Source organism: Osmerus eperlanus, chromosome 10 (genome assembly GCF_963692335.1).
Source record: "Osmerus eperlanus chromosome 10, fOsmEpe2.1, whole genome shotgun sequence".
Lineage (NCBI taxonomy): Eukaryota > Metazoa > Chordata > Actinopteri > Osmeriformes > Osmeridae > Osmerus > Osmerus eperlanus.
In genome coordinates, this window is record NC_085027.1 from 3,591,327 (window position 1) to 3,602,151 (window position 10,825).

The 10,825-nt window shown below is 39.7% G+C and overlaps 1 protein-coding gene and 1 long non-coding RNA gene across 2 annotated transcripts; one reads left to right on the forward strand and one right to left on the reverse strand.

Moving 5' to 3' along the window:
- Positions 1-3,297: 3,297 nt before the first annotated feature.
- On the reverse strand, positions 3,298-5,842 carry mibp2 (muscle-specific beta 1 integrin binding protein 2). Its single transcript, XM_062472053.1, has 8 exons — positions 5,606-5,842; positions 5,107-5,197; positions 4,801-4,849; positions 4,403-4,589; positions 4,221-4,292; positions 3,994-4,100; positions 3,732-3,826; positions 3,298-3,570 (listed from the first exon to the last, which is right to left on the reverse strand). The coding sequence occupies exons 1-7, from the start codon at positions 5,629-5,631 to the stop codon at positions 3,741-3,743; spliced, it is 618 nt and encodes a 205-aa protein (XP_062328037.1). The 5' UTR covers positions 5,632-5,842; the 3' UTR covers positions 3,298-3,570; positions 3,732-3,740.
- A 3,618-nt stretch (positions 5,843-9,460) lies between these two features.
- LOC134028480 (uncharacterized) lies at positions 9,461-10,681 on the forward strand. Its single transcript, XR_009931529.1, has 4 exons — positions 9,461-9,530; positions 9,644-9,709; positions 9,883-9,961; positions 10,152-10,681. It is a non-coding gene; the product is annotated as an uncharacterized LOC134028480 (long non-coding RNA).
- Positions 10,682-10,825: the final 144 nt, after the last annotated feature.

Below are 10,825 nucleotides of genomic sequence, written 5' to 3' on the forward strand. Positions count from 1 at the left end.
GTCAGGTAGTTTCCCCAGGAGAAATGCTGGCTGTTGTCCTCAGATCCTCAGTAGTGAGATAGATTGCTAGCAAGCAGTTGCCTTCACGTGTGTGTGTGGTGTCTGAATTGGGTCTGAACTGTATAGGAGTTCAACAAAATGAATGAGGATTTATGGTTTTGTTTATGTCCTCTATCTAAGGGAACCACAGCAGACAGACTGCTGATTATCATGCTCTCAGGGCAGACAGATGAGCTGAGAGAGGTAAAGAGAGGGAGAGAGAGGCGGTGAGAGATGTAGAAATCCGCACCCAAACACAGATAAACACACACACGCGCATGCGTGCACAAAATACTGTACATGCGCACACATACACACTAACACACTAACACACCCAGATCCAGAAGGATCCGGTATTGCATGCCTCATGATGGTTAGTGTGGTCTAGATAACTCCAGACCCTAAAAACCAGTCCAGGGTTCTGAAGACAAAACCATCCATCACTTCACTGCTCTGTGTGTTGGCATTTAGTCTATGTGTCTGGAGTGCATTGGCCAGAGGTGTCTGATCCTGGGGCAGACAGGCAGACAGAGCCCGCCCTGTGGAGGCCAGTGTTGGGCAGGAAGCCAAGACCTTCAGTGCAGATCCAGACCTGTTAGAGGGGAGCTTTCTGGTGCGTAAAGTTACATAACTGCTTATCTCACACATTCATGCTTAGTTCTTAGGAACATGGATATTGAACATTGTGAACTAGCAGAAAAGTGTTTCAACAACTTCAGTGGTAGTTAGTGGCCTGGGGAGTGTAGTGGCCATTTTGTTGTGTAGGGGTGCATACTTGACAATCAGCCCAATTAGCATATCAACGACATGCCAGGTAATTCCCTGAGGGTTTAGGTTGGTTGAGGGACAGTTCTATGGGCGTATGTGAAGCCCTCTGTGACATGCTTGCGTGTAAAAAGGGCTATACAAATAAATTTGATTTGATTTGATTCAGATGTCATTGTCAACTTAATTAAAATAATGAAACTAAGTATTGAGTGCACATATTATATTGAGTTTGACAAAGCATCATGGTTAATATAATAGCATTATAATACCAAAATATTACAAAATGTTATTAAAAATAACAAAGTACTGTCATGTTTTAACAACATAAAATAATTTCTTCATATAAAGTAACATGTACATTCTCATCTTCAAGGGACAATCTGTAAAGTGTCATCATGCTTGTCCAAAGAGCAACTAAAATAGGTTGTTGGAAATTCCCAGCATGGATAGGATATCCAGCGCTCACTCATACTCAGTCACACACACACACACACACACACACACACACACACACACACACACACTTACACACACACATTTCAACTTACTGATGGGTCTCAGCCTCTGAGCTGAGGACAAATCTCACTAAAGCTAGTGTGCAGGAGAGTCATTAGAATCGTGGCCTCTAATAACCCATTCAGTTAGACAACAGGCTGTGGTTACAGGGAGTTTTTAATAGCTCTTTGACAGACAGTTTCAGGTAGTAAAATTGCAGGGCACACTGTCCAGTATGTGTGAGAGGCCAGCAGTCAGGCATTGTGTGGATTTGTGTGTGTGTGAGAGAGAAAGAGAGATAGAGAGAGAGAGAGAACACTTGGTGCCTGTTGTGAGGAGAGACACTACTGCTTATCTAATCGACAGAGGAGCTGCTCCAACTGGCAGCATGCAGTAGATCCACAGAAGCTGCTTTGTACTCTTTAATAACACATGGACCCAGGTGTTGTCTTGAGCTGCTGTCTGTTGGCCCACGCTCAATACAATGTGGACATTGAATATATTTTATATCCTTAAAACATTTCATATATGGATACAGATATCATTTGGATTGACAAATGCACATGGCGACATGCCTTATGACATGGAGACAACACACTTGTATTCTGTACATTTCCTATGTCGGCCAGGTGCTAAAATCATGCTCTGACTCAGCCGCGTCCCACCTCCTTTCCTTCCACGTTACATAATGCTCTTGTAGGAATGAAAAAAAAGCTGTTTCTCCCCACCCCTTCCATAGGTCTGACTCATGCCCTTCATTCAGGACGTTCCATTTTGTCTGGAGCTTTTGTGGGCTATTGGCACAAGATTTTCGTCCATTAGAAAGGGTACAGTTTGAATTGAAACTTCCAAATTGTCAGATGGGATCTACTGGGCCTTATGTTTTGATTCTTCAGCTATCAACAGAATAACATTTCAGTTTTTAGAATATAACAACTGTTCAGAGAAATTAATCACAATCCAAGCAAAGGTCAAAACAAAAAGTACATGTATTTTAAACACTCAATCATATCATTTATTTTATCTAGCTTATTTATCACTCTGTAGACTGAATAATAGTTTTCCCCAATGCAGTGTTGACACACAATATATTTATAACTCATTCAGCTCTCTTCCCTCCTGATCGTCCTCACAGTAAACCCTGACTGGCCTGGGAGCTAACTCAGGGAGCAGATGATATTCACGGCCGTGTGGCTGCACACGACCTGAACTGGAAGCAAATTCCAGAAGTCAGGTTACATCATCACTGGTAACTGGTAAGACAACATGCTTCTCCGTGATCATCTGACCCTGCTGATATAAAGTATCTGAACAGACAGAGCACTTGGTTACTCAGTGATTCGTCTTCATTTATAAGAATGGAATATGTATGGGAAATATAATCATTAGTTTAGGTGAGCTAATGAAGAAAAATATTACACATTCAGTCCTTTCCTAGTGGTATTCAGTTACTCTAATATACCATGCATGATCTGACTAAATGCTAAATGACTAAATGTAAATGATCTGGTGATATCGTTGCACTTTCTTATTTATGGCTTTGAATGCGTTAGTTATGCAACTCATGATATTTTTCCAGTTAACATTAAGTCACTAGGTCACAGGGTTGAGTCTGTCATTGACACTACTATCACCAATACCAACTGTCACTTGAAGGATAGATAGTGTTGCTACGGAAACCCAGTAGCGTATTAGTGGTGACTCGCCTCTCTCCAGCATGGTCAAAGTAAAAAAGTGACAAGGAAAACAATAATTAGAGGTTAAGCTTGGTCTGGCAGAATACGACAATACAGCGTGTCTGCTACAAGCCTACACACATACCCAAAGTGTCAGTGGACGGGTGGGATGAAAGTGGAAACTAAGTCTCACCACAAAAAAACAAAGTCAAGACACTTTTTTTGAAGTTAGCATGGCAAACCTCAAGTTGTAGTTTTACATTTCATTTGAACAACTGAACTGAGAAGCAAAAATCAACATTGATCAAAGGAGAGAATGTTTGTCAGGAAGAGCATTTATTGATGTGTGCAACTAGCTGCAACCACCTTCAAAACTTTTGTCAACTCTGTTGAGTGTTTGCTGGTAACAAAGCAATAAATATGTTGGATATAAAATCATGCCAGCATACAATGCTGTCAGGTGAGGAATAATTTATACTACAAAAGTCTTAGCAGTCAATTAAAAAAAGCTGCCAGGTAGAAACTGTTAAGGCGAGGCGGTCTTCATCTAGCAGGTATGATGTACGCTCTTGTTTCAAGCCGATCAGTTGACCTGCAACACACAACGTCCAATTATATCCTCATTCAGCACAAGTTCAATGATACAGGTGTCCTTGAGGTATCAACAATAAATAATTTAAGACAAAACGTCCTTATAACCATGTAACTGGTCAGACACAAGGGAGTGACACATTTTTGGGAAAAGAAACACACCTTTGTTGATTAGAGACACGTCTGGATGCCGTTCAGGACGTCTCCATAGACAAAGTTGTACAGTTGTTCCTTGGACTTAGTTCCATCTAGTTGCACTGTAAAGAAGTACGCACACACAACTCAACTGTCAGATTAACATTAAAAGGTTTATACTCTACTTCAACATAACCACATAAACAGCACTTTTTTCTGTTGTAAAACCAATCTTAAAATGCACAAGAACAACCACACACGTAGGGAAGCTCATTGTAAGATCACTTACAGACATCAACTCCAGACTCTTCCATGATATTCTTATGTTTGACGTACATGGGCCAAACGTGACCATCGAACAGACCTGGGGGGTCTGGCACAGCGTAATTCCTTGAGCTGCCGGATGACAACACAGAGGAACACTCAGCTATGAAGATAGCCGCTGGAAGATGCAGTGTGAAAGTATTAATATACAGATGGGAGAAAAAATATATATCATAAACATTCCACACTCACCACCTCCTCTTTTTGCATTCTTCGTATGGAATGGAAATAAAATAACGTTGGTTCAGTACGTCGATCAAAGGTCTGGAAGAAGATAAATAAATCAGTTTAGCATGTCTGACTGAAACACGCTCAGCAAGGGAGAGAAACAGTGACACATTACTAAACAAACAGTGAATACCAAGAGTCCTCACCCATAGGTGTAGAGCAGAAAGCCCTCCACAATAAGGATGTGGGTTTCCTCATCCTTAAGCTCGGACTCTGGAAGAATCTCGGTATCCAGGGTGTTGTTGACTCCATGCGACCTCTCAAACTTTCCAGGGTTCTCCAGCCAGGCGTAGATTGTGCTCATCATGGCGTCCATGTCCAAAGCAGTGATGACTATAAAGGAGAGATACCAAAGAGGAAGGATGGAGGGAAGATGCACATAAACACAGAAACAGGTGAGAAACTTTTGAGAGAAAAACTACATCAGGCGTCTTAGTTAAGAAGCATGCAGATGGCATTAAATAAGGCGCCCGTGTTAAACACACATACACACTTGTTAACAGTTTACACACATTGAATCCCTTCCATAAAGACCCAAGCTTACCATCATACTGCTTAAAGCCATCTTCACCAACTTCAATCTGATCTTGGGGCTGAAACATACATGGATGAGATGTACCCAGGTACATTCTACAAACTGCCCTTAGGAAGTCTCTGATAGGGCTTGGCTCCCCTCGCTTTCTCCGCTCCACAGACTAGCAATCTAACTTCAGTCTATGCGGAAAACAATCCTTTTGTCGGTGACCCAACAAATGATATTCTACTTGTATCAAAGCTAAGGTTAATGTAATCTTTACACATTTCTAGGGAGTTTATATTATTGGAAAAAAAGAGCAACAATGAAACTCACCTTGAAGAAGTCATCCTGATGTACAACACAGCAATTGGGCAAGTTCTTGATCAGTTTATTCGTGAGGGTGGTCTTCCCTCCATTGGTTACCCTGAGACACAAAGACGGTCCATCAGAGAAAACCACACCGGCGAGACTTACAGTAAACACACTGTACTTGTACTGTAGCTCTTTGTTATGACAAAGACACCAATGTAACTGTAACCCACTCGCTACTACCTTATGTTAAAAGAAAACATCCTGGACGCTTCTGCATCAGCGTCACTGGTTGTCTTTCGGCAAATATTGCAACATTGTTTAAACTAAAGCAATGTACACAGCTAATTCATAACAAAACTCACACATTGTTTAAAATATTCACAAAAATTAATGAATCTTGAAAATTAATGCCCGGTTATGCTGACGAGATGACATCTAAAGGCACGTATAACGCGCCTTCCACGTGCCAGGCCGGGGCCTAGGACGAACGTTTTCTCCTCTAACCATTCATTACACTCACCCGCCGATGCCAATAATGTACTTCATGTCTGGACTGTGAAAATTTGGAAATTCGCAAGAAACGTCGTAAAACCAGGACCGGTCAGCTCACTTAAGAACTCAGTGATCAGACGGAAGAAAGCTTAAAAAGAGAAGGTTACAGGAAACGTCAACTACTTGATTCCTCCATTGCAGAATTGGGTGAAAGTTGTGCGATGTCACTCGGATGCAGTCTTCCACCAAGAGAGAACCGGACGGCAAGGCTCAGTTCTACACATACTCCCTGCTACAAGGTGATTGGCTATATAAACGCTTCAGTCTAGCGGAAACAAATCCATACGGCCAATCAGAGAGCGCTAAATCGGCCAGCCCACGCATTTACCTCCCACTTCATCATATGAAAAAAACAATTTTATGACAAAGTGCGTTTGTTGTTTGTTCCCTTCCTCTGGATTGTTCAAAATTCAGCACATGCTATTATCTTAACTTGCCAATATAGTGTCACTGACCACTGCTTTCACAATCACATTAACTGGAATGGTGGAGTTATCAGTTTTGTAACAGGAGTAACACCAGTATGTTAATTGCGTGCAGATAGTTTTTTCAAGCATTTCTTCGGACAATGCGTACAGTACCAAGCAGATGGCAAATGTAGACCTGTCTTAGTTGTGCTTTTTAATTTTAAAACATATATTGTGTATGCCTCAATTATTACTCTTAATATAATTTATAAATCTCAATGCAAATTCCGTGTGTTGTAAACTATGGTTGTAACCTAATATTTCTTTTGAATGCACGTGCATCAAAGGTTTGTCTGTAACTGACTTTTTTCTCATCACGTCCCTGTCCAGCCTATAGACCTACAACGCCACATACTCATAACCTGTCATACTTAGAAACAGCCCTTACAAATGGAGTTGTCTGGAGTTACACCAAATCACTTACAAGTGGGGTTTATACATCCTCACAACCTCAAGTAGCCGGTAGTAGGCAGAAGGTAGTTTACCAAATGTGGGATCCAATCCTATGTATTCCATGCATGAGTGTTCACCTCATCGTTAAAACAAATTTGAACCCTGTCTCTTAAAGTCATTTTCACTTTGATGCTTGTCTTGTGTTTTCAGATCATAAATGATAATCATCATGTTTAAATTAATTTTACTTATTTGAAACCTGTGAAATATGGTGTTGAACACTTTTTACACTCAGAACATGAAATGGTTTGTAGAAAATATGTAATCACATGAATTTAACTACAGTGAGAATATAGTAGACTACGCCTCTTTGGTGGCGAGAGCAGACAGCAAATTTCTCACTTGTAAATGGTGTGCATACGGTAAGCGGTGGTGAGAATTGCTGATTGCTGGTTGTCAAAGGGGAACACATTCAGTATATCATTAGAACAGTACTTGGTCAAGCTTCCAAAACATGTGAAGCTGATTCAGTTGCCATTTGTATTACCACTGTGATAGTTGTGACATGAAAATGCTAGATATCTTGGGGCTGTGCACAGTTTTGGAATGCAGTGTCCATCTAAGATATCCCTCTTAGACAAGTTATTTGCCTACTACCAAACCAAAAAGACATGTTCCAGTTTTTTCTATTCATACTTTTTTGAATGATCAGATTTGTATCAGTTTAACTTAACATTTTATCTTATTTATTCCGACTTAGCCATGTGTTTGTTGCTACCAATACATGCAAACAAAATAAAACAAGTATCTGACTATCACCCACTGCAAATGTATGGATGACAAAATAATGATATTTCAAATGTTCAAATTACTTAAACTATGTAAATTAATGAATGACGGTTGGTTATTCTAATATTCATACAGTGTATGTACAATGTTGTATAACTATTACAGAAAAGGTTGTTTTTGGATTAATCATTTTAACAAGACATTGAATCCAGATTGCACAAATCTAAGACGAAAATTCAAAGGATTGTACATTTTGTTCAATTTCACAGTGCTTATTTAGGTAGTTGGTCTGCCACCTGCCGGCAGCTGTGAGAAGACGTTACAAGTAAAGTGAAAGTGGCATCGAAATGGTTCCTAAAGGGGATCCATTTGATCAACTCAGTAAAAGTAGTCTTAAAATGACTATAGATCCGTTGTCAGATTAGTCATGAGGGATTATGTAATATCACATGTAGACTCAATTAAAATCCAGTCCAGCACTGGGGAGTCCTTGGTGTGATCATCATATTGACAGTTTAGAATCTGCAGACATCTGATGGCCAGGTATGGTATGGTATAATAACCTATATGTGATCACAACCATGGGTGGTCAGGGCCCCAAAACACGAGTGTTAAATTGAGCACAAAATTAGAAACAGATTGTTTGCATTATCGTTTACACCATTTAAAATCTATATGTAATGGTTATAAATATAAACATCAATAGTTACGAGTATTTTTAATGAGACCTACTGACCACTACCACCCATAGACATATCCCCCCCACACACACACACCCTGTTTATGTACACTGTATGTACACTATATCCCAGCAATCATTGCGCCAAAAAGCAGGAAGTGCTTTCTCTCGCAGATTCGGGGAAATTAGCCACCAGGTAGGTCTTTTAGCATACCAAACATTCGTAGACCGGGTTTCACATAGAAACAGTAGAAAACAATTTTACTTAACGTCGATATTTATGTTCTTTGTAAGTAATTTTATGGTTTGGTTAGTTAATCGTTGTTGTTGGCTAGATTGCAAGCTAGCTAGCTGTCAGTGTAAAACCACAAGTAGCTCGCCTCCTTCCTGCTTTTTGACATCGTCTGGGGCCTTGAATTTACTGATTACAATGATGCAAATAGAAATATGTGTTCAATACTTGATTAGACGGAATCGGAATTGTAGTTTATGGTAACGTTATGAATTCATCAGAAAGCCGTAAGTTGTTAACGCCTGGCTCAGCCTTGCCTTGTACAATAAATTGTAAACATTAAACAACCATACATGATACTTAATGACCGGTACACGCCTGCTGTTTTAATCTCAGATTCAGTATTAATCCTCGTTGGGTTATTAATCAGTCATTTTGATCACATAATTTGTCCCACGTTAAACTAAATACTGTTTTATTATGATAGAAAAATCATGTCAAGGAGTACATTTGTGGCTATCCTTGTCACAAAAACTTGTGACACACTTGTGACACAACTTGCTCTTCTAGAATAGGGTGAAATGAATCTTCATACAGCATTAGGTCTACTTCTGTTGGTTGGAGAGCAGTGTCTTGGTGCTTGTGAGAAGTGGTTTGCTTCTATAAGTAGGTCAGTCAGATAGTCTTTTACCACATCCCAAGAGGACCGCCTACAGACATCCTACTAATTAGTAGCAGTTTTTTAATGTACGAATTTAGATCACACAAGCTGCTACATAACACACAAAGGCAACTATAGACATATGACGTGTTGACTTGATAGGCATGAACTGATGTGGGCTGTTAATATAATATTTGCAGCTCTGTCAAGTACACATTTAAGATCTGGGAACACTGGAATGAGTGCCTTTTTTAGCCCGTCTTTCCTTGTATATAATTATGTAATTAATTGTTTGTATGTATGTATTGTTTTTTTTTAACCATGTGGGCCTTGAGCCTATAATAATAACGTTTATTATTTGACAATATTCCAAAAATCATCTACAGGCCTTTGTTGAATTGTTATCCAAATACCTCTTGATATGTCCACAGGTTTTGGTGGTCCAAGCCCTGGATGACAATCACACCAGGTTTTGTAACAACAAGATCGGTGGTAGCTGCATGTCTGTAATCTTCTTCCGACGTATGTTTGTGGCATCCCTGACGGGGTGAACAGGAAGACAGAGAGAGGACTGAGCTGAGGGAGGAAGCTGCTGTGGGCCTCTGCGTTAGCCTCAGCATGACTGAGTTCTGGGTCTGTTTCAGCTGCTGCATCGCAGAGCAGCCACAGCCAGTAAGAGCCCCTTTTCAGACAAACAAAAATGGCGTCCATGTATCTGTATTTACAGACAGTATGCAGTCACTAAAGCCCGGTGATTTTGTATTTATTTATTTTTTGTCTTTCAGAAGAGACGGCGACGAATAGATCGCTCCATGATTGGGGAGCCAACAAACTTTGTCCACACCACACATGTAGGCTCAGGGGAGATGGGGTTGGGAGTGTCATCGGTATGTGCTTTTTAATAATATTCTTAAGAATATGCAGGCTGACTGACTTGATTGATAACAAATGCATACAGATTTTTAAAAAAATCCCCTGTTAAGATTTTCTCATTTTGATTGGATGTGTCTGCCACTGTTTGAAGGTGGATACTGTTCAGGCCCAGATGAAATCTAAGGGTGGCTATGGACATGGGGGTTCTGAAGGCCCTCAATTATAACAAGGTAAGATTTTCCTTTTAAGTATTACCTATATAAACAAGTGAAAATTTGTAATAGCTACGACCACCTACACCCTTGGAATTTTTGTAAACCAACCAACCGGCAGCGAGCTATTGAGCTGCTAGTCGCAGCTAAAAAGAACATTGTGAAGGTAATGATGAGACTGAACACAATATGTTCTTTTTCCACACAGAACAATTTGGAAATCCAACTACTGATGTCAATTTGAAGAGGCGTTTTATAATGCAGTTTCACCTGAAACGGACACAGGACCTAAGTATCATACCACTGCTCTTCCAGGAAATTGTATATAATTTAATTGTTATAAAAACACTGCTATTCATTGTCTGCCATGCTGTTGCACTGCAAGAGTAGATTGGGATGGGTTAGTAGATCAATTTCTTAGTCATTGAATGCTTGTGCGTATGATGAAAAATGTTCAGGCGTGTTTGCTGTTTTTTTAGACCTCGTGGATGCCTGTATTTATTATGTGATTTGTGGAAATATGACTGTGTGGCTGGGCCACACTGGAGATCTCAAGATATGAGTCATAGTATAGAAATATCTGGTTCTTACCCAAATCTCAAAGGCTCTTAAAATGATTTAAAGTATTTAGGCAACAAGTCAATGTTCTAAGTTTCATTCTAAAATCACCTCTGATTCAGGAGACTATTTTTAAGTAAAGAATGCTGTTTTCTAAATGAACTTGAAACATGTAGGGCACACTGGACCATTGATTCTTTTACACTCCTAAAGCATACCTTTGCATTGATTTCAATATGTATTTTTATACCGTTTTCTCCTTGTTAGAATCTTAATAAAATACTTCATGAACAACGTTTTTAAGTTGTTCTTTAATATTTATAG

Excerpts from the sequence above, each read along its gene's own strand:
- mibp2 (XM_062472053.1), bottom strand. The coding sequence starts at position 5,631 with ATGAAGTACATTATTGGCATCGGCGG. Across the intron at positions 4,101-4,220 it reads GAATGCAAAAAGAGGAGGTG|CTCAAGGAATTACGCTGTGC; the intron begins GTGAGTGTGGAA and ends GTCATCCGGCAG. Across the intron at positions 3,827-3,993 it reads AGAGTCTGGAGTTGATGTCT|TGCAACTAGATGGAACTAAG; the intron begins GTAAGTGATCTT and ends ACTTCTTTACAG.